Source organism: Python bivittatus, unplaced genomic scaffold (genome assembly GCF_059951505.1).
Source record: "Python bivittatus isolate LINGU-HERP-01145 unplaced genomic scaffold, Pbiv_v1 ctg000810_np1212, whole genome shotgun sequence".
In the NCBI taxonomy this organism is placed as follows: Eukaryota; Metazoa; Chordata; class Lepidosauria; order Squamata; family Pythonidae; genus Python; species Python bivittatus.
This window is the reverse complement of record NW_028277111.1, coordinates 333,884-354,761: the sequence shown is the minus strand read 5'-3', so window position 1 is coordinate 354,761 and position 20,878 is coordinate 333,884. Positions and strand designations below refer to the sequence as shown.

The 20,878-nt window shown below is 47.5% G+C and overlaps 1 protein-coding gene across 1 annotated transcript; it reads right to left on the bottom strand.

The window, feature by feature from the left end:
• Positions 1-9,464: 9,464 nt before the first annotated feature.
• Positions 9,465-19,101, bottom strand: LOC103067515 (uncharacterized). The gene is made up of 5 exons (XM_007444492.4): positions 18,905-19,101; positions 17,300-18,184; positions 15,222-15,348; positions 12,779-13,969; positions 9,465-10,213 (listed from the first exon to the last, which is right to left on the bottom strand). The coding sequence occupies exons 2-4, from the start codon at positions 18,020-18,022 to the stop codon at positions 12,780-12,782; spliced, it is 2,040 nt and encodes a 679-aa protein (XP_007444554.1). The 5' UTR covers positions 18,023-18,184; positions 18,905-19,101; the 3' UTR covers positions 9,465-10,213; position 12,779.
• Positions 19,102-20,878: the final 1,777 nt, after the last annotated feature.

The window sequence follows — 20,878 nt, the reverse complement described above, 5'->3', positions numbered from 1 at the left end:
CTTGGCCACTTTAAGATGAGTGGACTTCAACTCCCAGAATTCCCCAGCCAGCCATGCTGGCTGGGGAATTCTGGGAGTTGAAGTCCACTCAAAGTGGCCAAGTTTGGACAACACTGCAATAAGTAAAAATAAAGAAGGCTAAAGCTGACCCACCTTGCACATCCCAGTTGTATTTCTCTGATCTCGTAAAGGGGTTGTGTGTACTCATCGTGTGGGGATCGTGTGGAATAGAGAATGCGTGTGACTTTGCAAGGCTGTTGCAAGGGAGGTGTGTTAAAAGCCAGACCGCACTTCAACAGGGGAGGACAGGTTCTTTGGGCCAAGATGAGCATGGTTGGTTTGTTTGTATACTTATTTTGGACCCGAAGGATTGCAATCAAGGGTGTCTGCAGGCTGTGGTCCAGAAGGTCCAGGTGGATTGAAGCTCGACTTTTTTGACCATAGCTCTCAAAACACCTTGGGAGAGTGCATCGTTTTGAAGAGGTGACTTTACCTAAGGGGAAGTTGGGGGGATATATTAAGCACAACACAGCCACAGTGCCCCTATTTTAGTCTTTATTTCCTTTGAAGAGATGCAAAATAATTGGATCGCCACAAACCGTAATTTTGGCATTCAGTTACAGCTGTGTAATTTCAGGAGGTGGAAGCACTTGAGCGATCTTGTCTGGGTCCAGAGAGTAAGCCGGGTCAGGCATGGTTTGGACCTGGATGGGACACCACCAGGAAATCACAGAGATGAAGACTGGGAAGTTCAAAGGCAGTAGTAAATCACTTCCATGTTGCCCCAGAGAGAACTTACTTGACAAATTTGTGTAGATTTGAACTCACTGCCAGGGCTAAAAGTTCTTTGAAGTTAAGCTTGACTCAAAGGCATCTTTACTGTATTGTAATCTTGGCTTACAAAAATGGCCCTGGGAAAACACTTGCAGTTCTTTATCATTTTATACATTTGCAGTACAAGTTCGTTGCTCCAAGTAGGCATTCTTTAGTTTTTCTGCCTCAGTAAGTTCTGGCCTCTGAGGGACAACATGATTTTTAAATGTTTAATATCATGACTGGTTATTCTTTCTGTGGACCCAGTAGAAGAGCCTTCTCTGACTAGTGGCTTCCAGTTGGGCTTCAAAACCCATCCTCCCCTGCCAACATATCCTGTGGTCAAGCTGACTGGGAGGATGGTGATGGAAGTTGCGGGCCTGTCTGGGTGGGTCCGTATTAAGAACAGCCCTTTAGAGCAGGGTTTCTCAGCCTTGGCAACTTTAAAACACGTGGACTTCAACTCCCAGAATCCCCCAGTCAGTGTACAAATCCCTAGAGATGCCTAAAATGACCTAATTGCAATTTTTAATATGATCGAGGGGACGATGAAATATATGACCAGAGAATAATCATACTGTATTGACTGTTTTGAATTTTAACTACATTTAAATGTAAATCAGATCGTATCAAACGCAGGGTTGCCTCGCTGCTTCTGTGCACACTGATCTTAGAGGAAGTCCCATTTTATTCAGTGCATCTTACTTCTGAATAGACTGGGACACACGTAGCATTGTGTGTTGAAGTGTTGGCTTTGTTTTTCACTTTAATGTATTGTCACCCATCCTCAGAAATATATTTTTGAAGGTGGTCCAGTCTATTGTCATATCAATCCTGGAGATAAATTAGGTTGAGATGAAATGGAAGACTTGGATCCCTTATGTCCAACATAAGAATAAAAGTATTTTCATATTTTAATTGTTGTTGCTCTTGTTTATTGCTATTAATATTACAATCTTTATTTTATTACAATAAATACAATACAATAGTATTACAATACTATTAAATACTATTAATACTTTTAAATACAATAGCATTACAATCTAAAAAAAACAACCTGCAGTTACTGTCTAGACCAGTGTTTCTCAACCTTGGCAACTTGAGGATGCGTGGACTTCAACTCCCAGAATTCCCCAGCCAGCTTGGGGTTGAGGAACACTGGTCTAGGCACCAAGCTTCTGTTAAAGGTAAGAGCTAGCTAAACTTGACAGTTTTCTCCGAAACAACATTTCTTCATGAGATAAAGTAATGTTTCCGATCTGGACGACCAGAGAGCCACGGTGGCTGAAAAATTCAGCGAGTCGATCGAAAAGTCCAGGTTGGGAAAACACTGAGATAAAATGCAAAGGGTTAAGTCGACAGAGCTGCGTTTCCTAGAGAGGCCACGGACGTCGGGAAACAGGCGGCCAAAGTTACCTGGATGGGTCTGTCCAGGGGAGCCTTCGTGCTCCTGCGCTGCGATGGCGGGAGGGGGTTTCTTGGGTGGGTGGCTGGAGCTTTTGGGGTGCGAGTGAGTGTTAGGATGGTGCAAAGGCACAATTTCAGGGTGAAGGTGAATCAGTGCATCAGACAGAAAGCCCCGGAGCAGAATAACTCGTTTGCAATCCCGCATCTCCTGGAAGGGCTGGGGAAGAGACCCCGGAGAGCCATCCACACGTTTAAACCAGATCCGTGAAACACTTGGGGCTTCGTGGCGTGACTTGACTTCCATGCCTTTGGTTTTGTTACAAATAACGTTATCTTTTAAGGAATCTTTTAAATGCTCCCTGTGTGCCGCTTTGTGCTAACCAGGATTACAAAGGGTCAGTTTTGGTCTTAATTCTCCAGCGAAAAGATGACCGTAAAGATTTGTTCTTAAATACTTTTGGAACCATATTTTTGAAGGCATCTGCCCTGGTCTCTTTATGTCGCGTGTGAGGTGCCTAACTTGATTTGAAAGGGGCGAAATCTCAGCCTTTCTGTAACCAGATTCTAGAAGGAGAATGTTATGCATTTAATTGGGGGAAAAGGCTTCCTCACTTATCAAGTATATACCCAGTCTGCAGCATTTGTTCAGAATAAAATCTCAGGAAAACAAAAAAGACAAGCAGGCCAAGTGCACATTTTTTATTTATTTATTTAATTTATATAGCTGCCCATCTCACAGATGTGACTCTGGGCAGCATACAGTAAAACAACCAGTTAGAACAAATCTAAAGCAACAATTAAACACAAATATAAATTAGACTCCAGAATGGACCGCCATCCTACACACAGTGTAACTGTCTCGTAGGCTCCCTATTTCCTTGGGATCCCCATGCCTGTTGGAAGAACCATGTTTTAAGGGATTTCCTAAATGCCCACAGAGTCAGGATTATTCTCACCTGGGCGGGGAGTGATGTGCCAGAGGGTGGGGGTCACGACAGAAAAGGCTTGTCTCCAGGGTCCCGTCAGATGGAACTCCTTAACAGGCGGGACCCGTAACATGCCCCTCCTGCTGGGCCTGATGAGACAGGTAGATGTAATCGGGGAGAGGCGGTCCCTCAAATATTCATTTATTTATTCAATTTGGATGCACAGGAAGTAGAAAGAGTGTGGGAAGCCACAGAAATGCACCTGCAAGAATTGAGTAATAATCCAGCGAGAGATGGGGCAACTTGGAGAGTTTTATCCACAAAGTCACCAGGAGTCGACTACAACTCAACATAATGACAATCAAATATGCTGTTGGTCTCCCAAGGATTCTTGAGCAGGTGGCTGTCTAGGGCAGTTTGGACTGATTATTTTTACTTTTAACCAGAGGCAGTAATTTAAAACATGAGAAAGCATAAGTTTCTTCCCTTCCTGGGCAGGAAAAGTTTATTCGTCACAGGCAAACTGTCATGGAACTTTGACCTGAAAATGGGAAAGGGATGAACAAACAGTGAAGGGAGGAGTTTCAGAAAAGTTTCAGAGGAGTTTCAGTCCCAGGAAAGATGAACATGTGAGAAAGAAATTCAAAAAACCCTGCCTTGATTTTGTTGGGTATAAGATGGAAATAGATACATTCTGGCAGGTTTTTAAGATTCCATTATTCTGATTGATTATGTACCATCAAGTCTTTTTCAGCTCTTAGCAACCACATAGATAGATTTTCTCCATGATGATCTGCCTGTAATCTGGTCCTCCAGGTCTTCCAAGGGTGCCCCCATCGCCACTGTAACTGAGTCCCTCCCCCGTGCTGCTGGTCCTCCTCTTCTTCTCTTTCCTTCCACCTTTCCCAGCATCAGAGCCTCCTCCAGAGAGCTGGGTCTTTGCATCATGTGTCCAAAGTGTGATAATCTGAGCCTGGTCCTTTGTACCTTGCCTGAGAACTGGGTTGATTTGTTCGATGACTCTGATTTATTTTCTTGGTTGTCCACGGTATTCTCCAGAGTCTTCTCCACCATCCAAGTTCAAAAGTGTCAATACTCTTCCTATCCTGCTTCTTCAAAGTCCACCTGTTATTCTACCTCAAAACAATAAAGAGTATTTTTGAATTTTTGCTATGCCTATTTCTTGACCTGGCCTACCACAAAGAGCTGATACACCCACACTACTGCATTTTTATAAAAAGGACTGGATACTGTGTAAGTTCCTGGGTCCAGCTAAAGTCCTCTGCCTGCCTGGTCCCTTTTGAGCCCTGGAGCAACTCTTGATTAATTACTCAATTGCACAAACATATTAAGTGCATCCTGTTTCATTACTCTAATGCTTGTTTTCTCATGGGGTTTGCAGGGCTGGGCTCCGCTTTCGGGTGTCCCTGGGTATCCTGGATACCAGCAATTCCTACCCATCGGAAGCTTGTTTCACCCGCCTCTTCAAGGAGACTGAGATGAATGAGTCTCGCTCCCTGCCCGGGGAATTTGGAAGCCTCCTCCTCAATGCCAAGCCCTTGATGCCAACTGAAGTCCCCACGAAGAACAGAACAACTTTAGACCAATCCCCCATCAGAATAATATACCGCTTTATAATGGGGTTAGAGAGCTCAAATGCAATTACATAAACATATCTGATTAAAGGATTAAATTATGCGGCTTTGCGGGAGGGAGGAAGGAAAGTGGCAATGGGGCGATGCTTTGCGCGGAGCTGATGTTCCGTGCCCGAGCGATTCAGCGCTCCGACGGCTGGGCTGCTCAAGGCACCAGCTGGGTTGGGAGCCACGTGACTCTTCTCTCCCTTTTGGTTTCCTGCCTAGCAACCGCTGACGAAGCGAGGGCTCCTCCTTTTTTCTCATTGGCTCGACGGTTCTCGCTCCGCGTCCCGGCCTGCTTCTCCACCGTTCTGCCGAGGAGTTGAGCTGACGGTCGAAACACGCCTGATCCGTCCCGAGGCATTTCTCGCTCCCCGGAACGGGCGCTTCTTTGCAAGGCGGTGGGAACCACTCTGATATGCACCTTTGGGGCTCCAAAAAGGCCTCTCACGATTGCACGGAGAGCAGGATTCGCGCTTAAACCGGCCTGGTCTTTTGCCTAGGAAGAGGCTCCCCGGGGATCCATGCACCCATTCGGCGGGTGAAGGGAAAGGTGGGACAGCGAAGGCAGATTCGTTCCTCCGCTGGCCCAGCTTAGTGGAAAAACAAATGCACTTTTCAAGGCATGGAAGAATCCACTGAACTGAGAAATCCTATAAATGCTCTGAATGTGAAAAAAGATTCAGTGACAACAGGACCTTGAAAGTGCATCTAAGAAGTCATTGGGTTTCTCCTCTGTATGGGTCAGTGTTATGAATGTGGGAAGAGATTCAGTGACAGCAGAACACTTAAAGTGCATCTAAGGACTCACGCTGGGGAGAAGCCCTATCGGTGTTCTCTGTGCAGCAAGGCCTTCCGTTGGAGTGCACACCTTAACGGGTATCACAGACTCACACCAGGAAGAATATTTTATTTATTTATTTATTAAACTTGTCCCCGCCCATCTCGCCCCAATGGGGGACTCTGGGCGGCTCAGAACATATTAAAACAATAAATAAATATACAGTTAAAATTTAAAGAGGACACGTTTACAAAGAATAAAAGGAAAAGGAAAAATCCAAGAGGCCAATAGAAGCAACATCAGGCCTCTAGGGGGCTAGCCAACCCCACATCTGATGACCTCCCTCCCTGCCCCAGGCCAGATGGCAGAGCCAGGTCTTCAAGTCCCTCCAAAAGGCCAGGAGTGAGGGGGCCTGTCGCATCTCTGGGGGCAAGATGTTCCAAGGGGCGGGGGCTACAGCAGAGAAGGCCCATCTTCTGGACCCCGCTAGTCGGAGTTCTTTTGCCGAGGGGGTCCAGAGCATGCCCTCTCTGTGTGATCGGGTGGGATGGGTTGAAGTCGTGGGGAAGAGGCATGCTTTGAGAAGCCTTATGAATGCCCTGAGTGTGGAAAGAATGTCAGTGTCATCAGTGTCCTTAAAGTGCACCAAAGAATTCCCACTGGGGAGAAGTTCTATCAGTGCTTTGAGTGTGCAAAGAACTTCAGCAACAGCTACAGCCTCAAGTCGCACAGGGACAGATCCTCCTGGAAAACATCTATTTATGTGGTTGCTAAGAGTCAACAATGACTTGATTGCACATCATCAATCAATCAATTTAAATCACATTAGGCAGAGAATTGGAAGGTTACCAGATCTTGGCTGATCTTCAGGTTAAAGCACGTCCCTGTCATTTAAAAAGGTCAGAAGCCACAACCAATGGAATAAACAGCATGTTATACTTACTCTAATTCATTATCTTAGCCATGGATTAGCGAGTTTACATAAAAACCAAGTCACCTGCTGTAGCTCTTTCCAAGGCTGTATTTTCTCATAATAGATTGTTACCTTAGGAGAGAAATATGTATCTGTCATAAATATAGATTCAATTTAAACACTACCGTTCTTAGCAACAAATATGATACAAGTGGATATTCTGATTAACGTGGGGATGTTGAGTTTACTCTTAGGAACAAGGAAGAATATCACGTCTGGTGGAGGATCTGTTCTATGTCATAAGTGCAATACCTCTCTCTTCCTGTTCTTATATGGTATTTCTTTTTTCTTTATTACTCTTTCCATTCTTTTCCCAAAGCATTTTTTCTTTCTTTCACAAACCTCTGAATTCTGATTTGGGTTTCTGTCTGCTCTCTTTTCATTCAGTTGTCTTAGCTGCACGTACCAAGAGGCTGAATTAGCCCTCTAATTTGACGGGAGGCTGATGCTGATGAGGGTGCATGGGCTGTCTCCCCGTGGTCTTTTATTTCATTCTTTCCTTGGTATCCTTTTCAAAAGTGACTACGATGCGTTAATTTTCAACAACTAAAACGTAATGCCTACGCCCAATAGAATAGCAGTATTCATAAAGGAATATCGTCAACAATAACCGTGATGCTAGGAAGAATGACTATCTTTTTAGAACATTTTCTGCATACAGTATATATGTTTTCTTCTCGTGTAGGGATAGTGATGAATCAGTCACCTGATATTGCCTCTCTGAAAGAGATGGTCAAGTCCATTAAGCAGGAAAAACTTGGGGTCTAGAAGGGGAAGGACCAGTAATGGACTATTTAAATTTTGGGCTGTGGATGAGATGAGGCCACCATCACATAATCAAGAGGAATTTGGGGGTTGCCAAGGTTCTCCGCACACATCAACTGCAAGTAAGAGGCTAGAAGAGCTTCTATTCATGGTATCAATGCAACTGAGACTGACTCAAATGCCTTCAGAGATTTCCTAGTTGCTTGTGGATTGGTTGAAACAGATGTCTCTGGCTTACTAAATTACTGGCTTACTACTACCTTGTGTCTGGCAGGTAAGGATAGATAGCCACGGGGACTACATTTACACACCAAATAGGTCAATTAAAGAGCTAGTGTTTCGATTCACACTTTTGTGTGTGCGTCTTTGAGTCAGTTTTTGACTCCTGGCAACTACCTGGACTTGTCCCTGCAGTTTTCTTGGCAAGGTGTTTCAGAAGTGGTTTGCCCTGGCCTTCTTCTTCCTAGGGCTGAGAGAGAGGGATGGCCCAAGATTATCCAGCTGGTTTTGTGCCCAAGGTGGGACTAGAACCCAGTCTCCGGGTTGTAGCCTGAGGCCTTAACACAATGTTTCTCAATGTTGGCAACTTTAAGCTGTGTGGACTTCAACTCCCAGAATTCCCCAGCCAGCTTGCTGGCTGGGGAATTCTGGGAGTTGAAGTCCATATAGCTTAAAGTTGCCAAGATTGAGAAAAACTGCCTTAACCACTAGGCCAAACTGGCTCTGTTCAATTCACACTAAGCTTTGTTAATTTTAACTGAGATGGTTCGCTTAGTGTCATGTGGAAACCCAGCCTCTTTGATTAGTTTAGAACTGGAAGTATCATGAGAAACCAGAAAATTGCTTAATTAGTAATTGAGCGAAGAGGATTGTGTGAATGAAAACTTAGAAATTCAGGTAACTATTATGTTCTCCTTCCAGCTCCCCTCTCCTTCAACTTTCACCACCTTGTTTCCCATTTTTTCCAAACATTGCGTATGGGGAATATTTCTTCACCCTGCTCCCTGGAACATATCATCCATCAATTTCTGTCTCTTGATAGCCTTCTTAATCATTCTTTTAATTCATTTAGGCATTGCTCTCTCCACCTCATAGCAAAGCAGAGTAAAAATTCACCATCTTCCTTCAAAATTATCTGAAAAGTGACATGGACCCAGCTTGAAGGAACGGGGAGGCAGGTGCATCCATGGGAGTGGGTATGTCAACATCTCCAAGAGGGCTGGCGTGGTATTGTGATAGAAGCCTCGTGTCTTTTGTACTTGTGTGTGGCATGCAGATACAAAAAGGGCAAGGCTTTGATTATGATGCCACGGCCACCATCTTGCAGAGTTTTACCCCCATGGCAGACGCCGGCAGGGAGGGGAGAGGAATCAAGCACTGAGTGGCTTTTATGCCTCTTTTCGTAACCCGTGCCTTTTAGGCGTATTGGACTAAGGTAATCAAAATTCAAAGCTAGCATACCTCCAGTGATCCTATTTTCTTGGAAAAAAATAAAGGGCAAATCTGAAAGAGGTTCATAGGGATTAAAAGAATGGTTTTGTTTATAATTTCCCTTTACAAAGGAAAAGTCAAGAGCAACACCAAGAAAATAAATAATTAAATTAAATAGCTGTAAAGGACAGCTTTCTGAAATAAAGGCCTGTTCGTTATCATAAAGGATGTATGGTCACTGTAAACATACCCTCTGTCCCCACCATTTATAGTCCCATACATTTAGAAGGTAGCAAATTAGGGCACAAAATATCCAATGAGTGGCTTGGAGGAGGGAGTCACAAGAGGAATTTGTGGGTACGTGGCACAATTCCTTTTTTTAAAATGGAAGGCTTAATTTTATTGATTCATTCGTTTTGTAAAAACAAACAACCGAAATGAAGATGGGGATGATAGTAATATCGTACCTAATAACACACAGGAGGAAAGGCAAACTGTACTCCATCACAATCCTAAAATAAAAATCTACTACCAGGGAGTGGATCGTGCCACAACCTATTCCTAAGCCTGCTGAGGTTCTAGAAAAGTGAGGAGAGGCCTCAACAGTAAATCCAAAACAAAGCTCTTTTGTTTGCCTTAGAGCAGTGTTTCTCAACCTTGGCAACTTGAAGACGTGTGGACTTCAACTCCCAGAATTCCCCAGCCAGCAAGGCTGGCTGGGGAATTCTGGGAGTTGAAGTCCACACGTCTTCAAGTTGCCAAGGTTGAGAAACACTGCCATAGAGGCTCCCTCCATCCAAAATGCTGTGGTCTGTTCATCTGGAGCTTTCTGGTTGTCCAAGAAGTCTGTTTTTCCAACTAGAGATGCCCCCGCTATCAAGCTTAACTCAAGCCTAGGAAAGGGAGCTCCTTGTAGGAAGGATGTTCCGTATCCAAAACCATTCAGACGTGTGGGGCAGAATTTTGCCCTGGCCCTAAGAAAGAGGAGAATCAGGAGACATCTCCTGGCTCTGCCCGGTCTGCCCATGGATAGGTGTACATGCTTACGCTGGTGCTCCGTGGATCTCAACAAATGTGGTCCCCAACCCATGGGTGAAGGGGGGACTAGATGGGAGAAGGGGAGAGTTAGTGACATGTGAGGTGTTAACTTCAGCAAAAACCTGAGTCGACTGATGGATCGCAGGACTTCGGTTGCGGATGTTGTACAATTTCCTCCGTACAAAAAAAGCAAACGTTCCATACAGAAACAGAAAACGGTTCAGACAACTGAGTACAATTGTTAGCCAAAAGGGCTGGAAGTGTGGAATTGGGGATGAGAGTCAGGTGGGGAGGGAGACACAGTCCCCTCCACCCGAGCCTCCCTCTAGAGTTGTACGCTTCCTCCGTATCCCCTTTCTGACATTCTGCGGTAACCCCGACGCTCTGTTCATCCTGAAGAGGTAAACGGGGAAAGGTCTCCCTTCCAAATGAAAGGATGGGTCTGAAAAACAAAAAGGAAAAAAAAGATAATTGGTACAAACGCTGCGCTTCAGACAGAAGACCCCTTCTCGAGTGTGCAATGTCAGTTTAGATATGCGGTTGCTCATGTGACAATGTGCTCTTCGGCGCGGAAAAAAAGTCTAAATCCTCAAACACAGAAAACTAGCCTGACAAGGGGAGAACCTAACGAATTCTGAGATTTCCTAAATTGGGGAACTGCCTACAATTGAAAACCCCTGAACGAGTGTATTTTCAACAGATAATATATTATATACTAAAACCTTGTATAGGCCACTTTTCTGCCTCAGCAAGCTACAGATTTTAAAAGCATCAAACAAAGAAGCACAAAGGACGAAAATGAAAACATTTTTAAACAAGTCTAAACTGTACTGAAATCCATCAGAGGCCATCTGTTTTTTCTGGATTGGGGAACTCCAGGGTCCTGCTACAATGTACTGTTTCATGTACGGTACATATCCATCTAACTTCCCTTAGCTGTAGTAATTATAATAGGATCTTTGATGAAGAATCATAATTACAAACAAGCTGATTACAGGAGAAAGTGGGCTTTCAGATTTACAGGCAGTCCTCGACCTATGACCATTCATTCAGTGACCGTTTGAAGTTACAATGGCGCTGAGCGAATGCTGGTTATGATCCATCCTTGGAGTTCTGGCCATTCCAGTACTCTCCTCGTCATTTGATGTGATCTAGGCGCTTGACAACTGGTTTGCACTTACGACGTTTGCAACATCCTGTGGTCATGTGATTGCCATTTGCAACCTTCCCTGCCAGCTTCAGGGAAAATTCATTAGGGAAGCGGGCAGGGAAAGTTGCAAGTCACTGGGATAAGTCTCCCCCACCCATGCATCCTGCCCCAGCCCCCCTGGACTCATGCCATGCAGGCCATTCCTGCACTCTCCCTGACCTGTGCCTCTTGCAACGTCATGCACCTTCCCCAACTTGCACCTCTTGCACACTCACACCCTCCTCGATCTGCACCTCTCGTGCACCCCATTGTGCCCTTCCGGACCCATGCTCTGCCTCTCGAACACCCTCTCACACCCTCCCCCGCACCTCTTGCATCCTCACGTACCCTGACTCATGCATCTCACACCCTCCCCAACCCACAGTCTCACGCACCGCCTTGCACCCTGACCCAAGCTGTGTCTCTCGTGCACCCCCTTGCGGCCCCATGTACCCTCCCTGACCTGCGCCTCTCGTGCACCCTCTCACGCCTTTCTCAACCTGCACCTCTCATGCATGCTCTTGCACCCTTGCACGCCCTCCCCGACAGAAAACGCAGCCAATTTTCTATCGCTAGAGCTTTTTGATCAAAGTCTTCTGATCCAAGGTTCTGGGATTTTGTTTATAACAAACAGGTTTTGTGGCCTGAAAATTGTGAAAACCTGTGCCCTAGAGTGTTGGGTGAATCTAGCCTGTTTGATTTGTTTATGGTTCAAATGTATTGGGCGTACCCTCTAGATGAGTTATTCCGTTTCAGTGTTTTGTGCGAACGTAGCCGCTGTGATAAACAGAAGAGGGATGCAGGACAGTATTCCTTCTGATGCTGTGGGTTCCAGTTTCGTCAATGTGACCGAAGTTGGGGATACAGGCAGTCCTCACTTAATGTCCACTCGTTCAACAACTGTTCGAAGTTACAATGGTGCCGAACGAGGGGAACGTATGACCAGACCAGACCAGTTGCGGCTGTCACAGCATCCCCACAGTCATGTGGTCATGATTCAGGACTTGGCAACCAGCTCACAATTACAACGTCGCAGTGTCCCGCAGTATGTGATCACCATTTGTGACCTTCGCTGTCAGCTTCTGACAAGCAAAGTCAATGGGGAAGCCAGAAGGAGGTTGCAAATGGTGATCGTGTGACACTGACATTGTGGGATTTGCCAAATGACAGCAACTAGGATTACTGTTGTTAAGTTGGCAATGTGACATTGTGCTTTACAATCGCGTTGCTTAGTGACGGTTGTTTTGTAACCTGTTGGTAAGCGAGGACTACCTGTAATGGCATTTGTAGCTCATAATCCATGGAGTCAAGACCGGACTACAGCACAGCTTGGCAACATACAACCTGAGGGCAGCACCACCAGAGTTATCCTAGAACCCCCAAATTAAATAAAACCTGAAACATTACCCATGGTTCACCTGAGCACCAACGCTTGGGAGAGCTTTGCGTTCTTATATGAGATTTTGCAAAATTTCAGACAAGATGATGGCATTCTCGGCACTGTTTCAGATGTATTTTTATTTTATGGCACTGAAAAGGTCGCCAACGCCTACACCTGTACTGTGGTTGCATCAGTTAAGTTCTCATCTTTGCCCAAGTGCCAGTAGAACCTGCAGGGGGCGCCTTAGGCCAGGCTGATGAAAGCAGCCTTGTGGTGGAAGCCCCGCCCCTCTTCTGTCTATCAAGACAGTCACATGCCCCAAAGGGGCGGAGCCTGCAATGCAACACTGCAATGTTGCTTTTGTCATTCAACAGTGGGAAGATCCTGTGGAGCCACGTAGATCTTGGCTTGGCCTACCCTCAACCCAGCTGACCTACCTCACAGGGTTGTGATGAACGGCGGGGGCACGTAAGCTGCTGCTCTGAACTCCGCAGGGGGAAGTTCATCCACTGCTCCCAGCCCTTCGGCCATTTCCTTCTTCTGCCTGTGGATTCTCTGGTGGCTGACAAGGTGTGTCCTCCGATTGAATCTCTTCCCGCAGTCAGGGCAGCCGTACGGTCTTTCTCCAGTGTGGATCCTCTGATGACTGATCAGGTTGGTGCTGCGGTTGAATTTCTTCCCACAGTCAGCGCACTCGTATGGCTTCTCCCCCGTGTGGATTTTCTGATGCATCTTCAAGCCGGATCGCCGGGAAAAGCTCTCGCCGCAGTCCGAGCAGGTGTACAGCTCCCTGGCCGTGTGGATGCTCCGATGCCGGACGAGGTGCTTGTTCCGGCTGAAGCTTTCACCGCACTCCAAGCACTTGAACGTTTTCTCCCCCGTGTGGTTCTTCTGGTGCCGGATGTACGTGGACCGATCGCAGAAGCTTTTGCTGCAGAGCAGGCACTTGTACGGCTTTTCACCCGTGTGGCTCCTCTGGTGGGTGATGAGGTGGTGGCTCTGGCTGAAGCTCTTCCCGCACTCCGCGCACTTGTAGGGCTTGTCGCCAGTGTGGAGGCGTTCGTGGCGGACCAGGCTGGATTTGTCACAGAACTGCTTGCTGCAGGAGGCGCAGCTGTAGGGCTTCTCCCCCGTGTGCATGCGCTGATGGGAAATCAGGTTGGAGCTGCGGCTGAAGCCCTTCCCGCAGTCCAGGCACTTGAAGGGCTTCACCCCCGCGTGGATCTTGCTGTGGCTGTTCAGGTGTGAGCTGCGACGGAAGTGCTTCCCGCAATCGGAGCACTCGTAGGGCTTCTCCCGGCCGTGAACTCTGATGTGCATGATGAAGCCCGCCCGGGAGATAAATACCTTCCCGCAGTCGGAGCATTCGAACAGCTCCTTGCCGGTGTGGGCGTGGCGATGCTTGTTGAGGCTGTGAAACAATTTGTCACTCGGTCGCTTCCCTTTGGGAATCGGTTGCCTGAGGATGGTTTCATAGGGGTCTCTCCTCTGCAAAGCCACAGGTTCGGTCTCCTGCTCCTCTGGTGGGTCTTCTGTCGGCTCACTTGGGTTCAAAACAGGCTCTTTTAAGCTCTGGAGGTTTTCTCTCCCGGCCACCATCTCCCGGTTGTCTCTCTGCCGTCCGTCATCTGCCGAATGCAATAATCCCCCCGCTCATTAGTCCTTCTCTCTTTGGGGTTCGGGCTGTGTGGGCGATTCCTTGGGCTGCTCAAACATCCCAAGGAATTAGGAAGGGTCTTCAGCAGGGTGGGGGGATTGCAAAGTTTGCAGAAGAATCCATTTTCTGCTGGGGGAAGAAAAAGGGGGGAATCCCAGAAGGAGGCCAGTGAAGGTACTGCCAACTATCTACTACAGAGAAAGCTATGGTGAGAAATGGAAAGGTGGAGCAGAATTCCTCAAATTAGCAGCACCTCATGCTGCAACATTTTATTACAAGCCCCACTTGCATTAAAGTACACATATAATGGAACATGTCTTAGGCCCAAAGAAATGTATCCATCTAGTTCTGGCCTGGACTCAGGTTTCTTTTATCTGACCATTGTCTCGGTTGCGGCTCTTCCTTCTGTTCCTCAAGGTTATTCCTTCTGCCCATTCCAACAACAGGGAATTAGAGGCCTTTCACATGTTGCTGAACTACAACACCCAGAAGTCTGCACTGTCAGCCATGTTGGCTAGGACAGCTGGGAGGAGAGGTTCAGCAACATTCTGAAGTTGGAAGATCCCCTACAGGTAGTCTTCGGGTTATGATGGCAATTGGGACCAGAATTGCCACTGCTAAGCAATGCGGTCGTAAAGCATGACATCACATGACTGCACTGCTTAGCAAAGGCAGTTCCAGCAGTCCTGGTTGCCATCATTAAGCAAGGACTGTGCAGGTGGTTAAGTGAGGACCTCATGTGACCATGACCTCCGACTTCCTGCTGGCTTCCCCATTGACTTTGCTTGTGGGAACCCAGCAGGGAACTTCGGAAATCGCGATTACGCGACTGCAGCTTGCTGCAACATCGCAGTTGCAAGCCTGGTGCTGAGCACCTGGATCACAATCACATGACTGTGGGGACGCTGCAATGGCCAGAACTCTGAGGACCAGTCGTAAGTCCCCAGTGCCATTGCAAGTTTGGACAGTCACTGAACGAGTGGTCATAACCCAAGGACCACCTGTACTGCAATTCTAGCCCAAGATTCCTTACTCTGATTCTCTCCTCCTCTCCGGGTTCTCACCACTTGCCATGTGATCCTTCATAAATTTGAGATGTTGGTCTGGAACCGGAAACTTCTAGCACACAAACTGAGCGCTCAAAGAACAGACCATTCAGGAGTTTACATGGCTGACAGTGAAGACTGCTGGGAGTTGTAGTTCACCAACAACTGAACCCTTACCTGCCATGCTGGCATTCCCATCCTCCTCTTGCTTGACCTCCCTATACAGCTGCCTGAGGGTAACATCCAGAGAAGTTTCTTTTCCCTCTGGGAAATTCACTCCCACCTCTTGCTTCATTCCTGCCACCTGAAACAAAAGAGGAATTTTAATCCACAACAATTTGACAGCAGGGTATAGAAGAGGGCAATCTTTCTGAGCCAATGGATGCCTTTGGCTTTTGGAGAGTGTGTCGTGGGCACACTCACAAAATGGCTACCCTGGTAGATGTGAACAGCCACGAGAAGACAAAGCATTGAAGATTCTTCCTATCCTCATCCTTCAGATACTTCCTACACCCCCCTCCAGCTCACCTTTGTCTATTTGGGGGGAGGGGGGCATGTTTCTGAACAAAGCAGGGCAGCCCCCCCATCGTTATTTTCTAAGAAGACAGGACAAGAACCAACGGATTGAAATGGCAGGGACGCAGATTTGGGTTGGACATTAGGAAGAACTGCCGAATGGTAAGAATTATTTGATGATGGAACATTACGACAGAAATACTTCAAGAGATCTGTCGGGGATCCTACAGTAATGGATTCCAGCCCTGGGCAGTGGTCAGACTAGATGACCTCCGCAATTCCTTCCAACATATGATTCCATGGATACTGTATTCCTAAGCCCCTGTGGGGCTTGGATTCATTTTTGGAAGTCGTTAAAGGGTTAGCACTTTCCTCTCTCAGCACACCGCTATCCCATGTACGGCCATTTTTAATTCAAAGAACCTTCACCAGATGAAGCCAGCTAGAACAGAGAGCCTGGTGGGTGCCAAGGGAAGGATCTGCAGGCCTGGAGGGGTCCCCAGGCCTGGCCTTGGGGTGAACAATCTGTTTCCCACAGAGTAGCACGGAAACTCTTGAGACAAGCACCAAAGTAACATTTCTCCCCCAGCTGTGTCTCACAGCAGCGACCATTAAGGCAGTGTTTCTCAACCTTGGCAGCTGGAAGATGTGTGGACTGCAACTCCCAGAAGGCTGGCTGGGGAATTCTGGGAGTTGCAGTCCACACATCTTCCAGCTGCCAAGGTTGAGAAACACTGCCTTAAGGGTTCCAATACTGGCTGTGAGCAACCATTGATAGCTTTCTTCTCTCTTCATTCACCCAGTTCCCTTTTAAAGCCATCTCTGTGAAAGGCCAGCAGGGTTGGGGCAAGTCTCATCTCAGGGAGAAGGATGCTCCAAAGGGCGGGCGCCACAATCACTTCCTTTACACATCCATGTAATTTTTTTGGAAACAGCATGGAAGCGGTTTGTCTCTACCTTTTTTCTTTCCTTTTTTCCAACTTCCCAGTCTAGCCTATCGCCCTTGGATGACCTAGTGGTCTCTCATCCAAGCACTGCGTTCGCTTCCAATCTCAGACAAGACCAGCCAAGAGCAACCACCTTCTGCCTTCTTTTAAACTTCTCCCTTCCATGCCCTGTATACAATTTTAAGTAAGTTTCTGGCAGTAAGCCCTTGGCGCGCAGCAGATGTTCAACTCAGCATCTCCAGAAACAACCCTCTGACAAGGTTCTCTCTTTGCCCCATGTGCTGAGCAGACCCAGGTGGTTCAGTCGAGCGACGTGTCTGAGTTCTCACAATGCTGCTGATCCCTTGGGGGCATTCAAAATGACGGCCCACGGTATTTCAGCTGGCTGGGTCAAGCCTGTCCTGGCTGGGCAAGACCACGGAAGCAGGAACTATGCAGATTTCAGGAAAGTCTCTTTAACGTTCATCTGGGGGAAGTCCAGGATCTTAGAAATTGCAAAAGGGATTTCCCAGCCTCATTTCTAGCAAGATCATTAAGGGGGAGCCTCTCGGAATGATACGAAACGCTGCTTCCCAGGTTCCTCGTCACCTGAGCTAAGTTGCCCACAACTCCCTTCCGATCTCTTGATCGTCCGTCTCTGCTGTCCCCTCCCGTTCCTTGCCCAGCCTCCCCATGATCTCTCCCAGGCTGCCACCGTTAGCCACGGGCCCCATCAACAGCGTCCTTCGCCCAGCGTCCAGCTCCAGCTGGTGTCCCCCGACCGCTCAGCATCCCCAGAAACCACCCCCTCACCTGCTGATCGGGCTTCTTCGCCTCCCGCTGCCTTAAGAGGAAATGCTCCGCCAAGGCGACCGCATGGAAGCAGCTCTCGGAATCCCGTTCCCGGATCCAGCTTAGCATTTCCGGGGGCAGGATGGCCAGGAACTGCTCCAGGATCACCAGCTCCAGCATCTCCTCCTTGGTGTGCCTCTCGGGCATCAGCCACTGGTGGCAAAATTTCCGGAGCTGGCAGTAGGCCTCCCAGGGGCCCTCGGCCTCCCCGTAGTGGAATTGCCGGAAGCGCTGGCGCTGGCCTTCAGAGCTGCCGGCCTCGGGGCCCCTGCTTTGCGCCTCGTGTCTTCCACTTGGGATCCTGAGGCCTCCGCTGCCCAGAGAAGGTTTGGGGGCCTTCTCTGCTTTAGCCCAGTCGGACGTGGCCGCTGCTCCTTCCAAAACGGCCGGGCAAGCCTTGGCGTTGTGCTGTAGCACAGTCTCTGGCAGCTCAGACGTGTTGAGAAAGTCCTGCCATTGCACTTCCCACCGCTGCGACACCGGACCCTCGTCTGCCTCCTGCTTAATGTGCTGAAGTGGGGGGGACAACTCGCCCAAGATGGTCTCGGTCTGCCCAGCCAGACAGGCTGGTCTCTCAGGGTCCAACTCCTGCTTCTCCGTCTTGATTTCTGGCTTCACGTCCAAGTCAACGATGACTCTGTGGAGCGCCAAGGCTGACATCGCCCCTTCCCGCTCCAAGGACATCTCCTCTTTCCCCGATGATTCTAATTCACTTCCGACCCTCCATCTCTTCCGGCAAAGGCGGAGGAAGACATCCAGCTTTGGGGTTCTGCTTACGGCAAGGCGAGGGGGGCGTCCTGATGCTTCTTGCTCCCCCAAGACCAGATTCTCTTGGGGACCACTTCCCTAAAAAAGTAAGAAATACAAAGATTCATGAGGGCAACCGGCAGGACAGGAATACCCAAACAGGTGCCCTCCAGATGTTCTAGGTTTCAGTCCCCATCATTCATTCCCAGCCAGCAGGGCTAAGGGCAAGGGATCATGGGGGATGCAGTCCCCAAAATCACTAGCATCAAATATCTCTGGCACAGAATAGCGTGCTCCTGGTTTAGGGCTGGTGTTTGGCCTGTTTGCTTCTGGCTAACTGGGCAGCAACGTGAAGCCACGGAGCCTTGCGCTGCAAACACGGTTGCTTCTGCAAAATTCCACGTTTTTAAAGTCCTCCAACAGACAGACCCACTGTTTTCTCCTGAAAGCTATTTCTCCCTTCCTTTTTCCCCCTCTCTTGCTGGGGGACGTTTGACGCTCGTCTCTCAGTGACCCCCCTCCCCATGAGACAGCCGGCAAAAGAAGCGATGAACAGAACGAATCTTAATGCTGCAAATATTAGCATGAATTGCCACGGAGCTCCCTGGGTTAAGGGGGGGGGGGCGGCCTTTCTCTCATTCCGACCTCCCTCGCAGGGTTGTGGTCAGGGCAGAATCCCCAAAGGACCACTCTTGACTTCCCAGAAAGGGAAAACACCCCCCCAATATAATTGCAATAGAATCTGTTATGTCAGGGCTTGCATTTTAATGAAAGATGCAGTTCGCTTCTCCCTTGCTCCCACCCCGCCCCTTCACTTACGGATCCGGAGTAAGGCCTGAGCGCTTTTCCTTCCTCTGGGAATTCAGGCGGGGAACAAAGGCGCGCTAGTGGAAGAACCCCCTTCCCCCCCACTTTATTCCTAAATAACCTAGGATTGCAATGAAAAGCAAGCAAACCCGGTTGCAAATTTGCTGAAGAACAGGACGGGGAGGAGGGGGGTTCAATAGAAAGACGGTCTCCCCGCCCCTTTCCCCGAGGCCCTTCCTCTCTAGCAAACTAAACTGAATTTTAACTGTTCAAGAACCGGAGTTCCTGCCTCCGATTTTGCCGTAGAGGCGGTTGTTCAGACGATCGGTGGCGTTGAATTGCAGCAAGCCTCCTGGCTAAAAAAAAAAAAAAAAAAAAAAAAAAATATATATATATTGCAATCAGCGGGGAGGGGCTTTGCTTGACTTTTTTTTCTGCCTTCCGCCCTTGTCATGCGAGCCCCATGGGCTACTCCAAGGGACAAATCGGAGATTGCTGGGCCGGTGTGGAAATCTGTGGGGTGCAGTGGCTTTAGGCCCCTCCTCTTGCAGGTGAAAAAGCTATGGGGGGCAGAGATTCCCATTTAAAAAAAAACCCAACTGTGTAAATCAGTGTTTTTCAAACTCAGCAACTTTAAGATGTTTTGCTATGAGGTGGAGAGAGCAATGCCTAAATGAATTAAAAGAATGATTAAGAAGGCTATCAAGAGACAGAAATTGATGGATGATATGTTCCAGGGAGCAGGGTGAAGAAATATTCCCCATATGCAATGTTTGGAAAAAATGGGAAACAAGGTGGTGAAAGTTGAAGGAGAGGGGAGCTGGAAGGAGAACATAATAGTTACCTGAATTTCTAAGTTTTCATTCACACAATCCTCTTCGCTCAATTACTAATTAAGCAATTTTCTGGTTTCTCATGATACTTCCAGTTCTAAACTAATCAAAGAGGCTGGGTTTCCACATGACACTAAGCGAACCATCTCAGTTAAAATTAACAAAGCTTAGTGTGAATTGAACAGAGCCAGTTTGGCCTAGTGGTTAAGGCAGTTTTTCTCAATCTTGGCAACTTTAAGCTATATGGACTTCAACTCCCAGAATGGCTGGCTGGGGAATTCTGGGAGTTGAAGTCCACTCATCTTAAAGTTGCTGTGTTTGAAGAACATTGGGGTAAGTATTGCAAAAGGACTACAGATTGTAAAAACCTCAGAAAGGTAGTTGGGGCTGAGAATTGAGGAAAATCACAGGAGGGAGGAAAAAAGGTCACCCTCCCTTTACTTTTATGTTTTCCTCATGTGTTAGATTTACATCCTACCAGTTTTCTATGAGTTTAGGGGCTGTGTACAGAATTATGCAATCACAGAGGTGGAAGGGAGCATTTATTTATGTCCTGATTTACTTATTCTGGGGCTTCTATGCCACCTAAGCTAAAAAAAAAAAAATGGCCATTGAATCCAACTTTAATAAGTTGACTTACAGCATCTCTGAGAGACGGTTGTCCAGCCTCTGCTTGAACCCATCCGGCTAAAAAGATCTCTCACACACCCTTTTTGCTGACTGATCCTGCTGCCAAATTGCTTTTACCATTAGTTCCCCCCACCCAAAAAAAAATTAAATTAGAATCCACCTTTCTGAAGGTATACCCATTTTCCTCCAAACCGGCACTTCTGGTATTTGCATTTTTGAGTGTGTGCTGTCAGATTCCCCCTCGTAGCAATCTGGCTCGAAGACAAAAGAGGAAAAAATATCCAACATTTATAACTGGACAATCCCCATTTTAAAGGGATCAGTGGATTTTTTTAGATGCTACTTTCTCCTCTGATCATCAAGGGCAGGGGAGTCTACCAAGGCATTTCTGCGGGACAGAGACCATTTTCAAGGATGTAAACTGATGTGTAGGAAGAGAACAAGGCTCGCAAGCTTGCTTGATTTATTTATTTTACAGTACTTATTGCAAAGGACTTTGGGCAGCGTTCAACATCAAAGAATC

Bases quoted from the DNA above. Each gene is read 5' to 3' on its own strand.
- LOC103067515 (XM_007444492.4), bottom strand. From the start codon at position 18,022: ATGTCCTTGGAGCGGGAAGGGGCGATGTCAGCCTTGGCGCTCCACAGA. The intron at 15,349-17,299 runs GTGAGGGGGTGG...CTTTTGTTTCAG, and splicing joins CGAAGAAGCCCGATCAGCAG to GTGGCAGGAATGAAGCAAGA. The intron at 13,970-15,221 runs GTAAGGGTTCAG...TGCATTCGGCAG, and splicing joins TGGGAATGCCAGCATGGCAG to ATGACGGACGGCAGAGAGAC.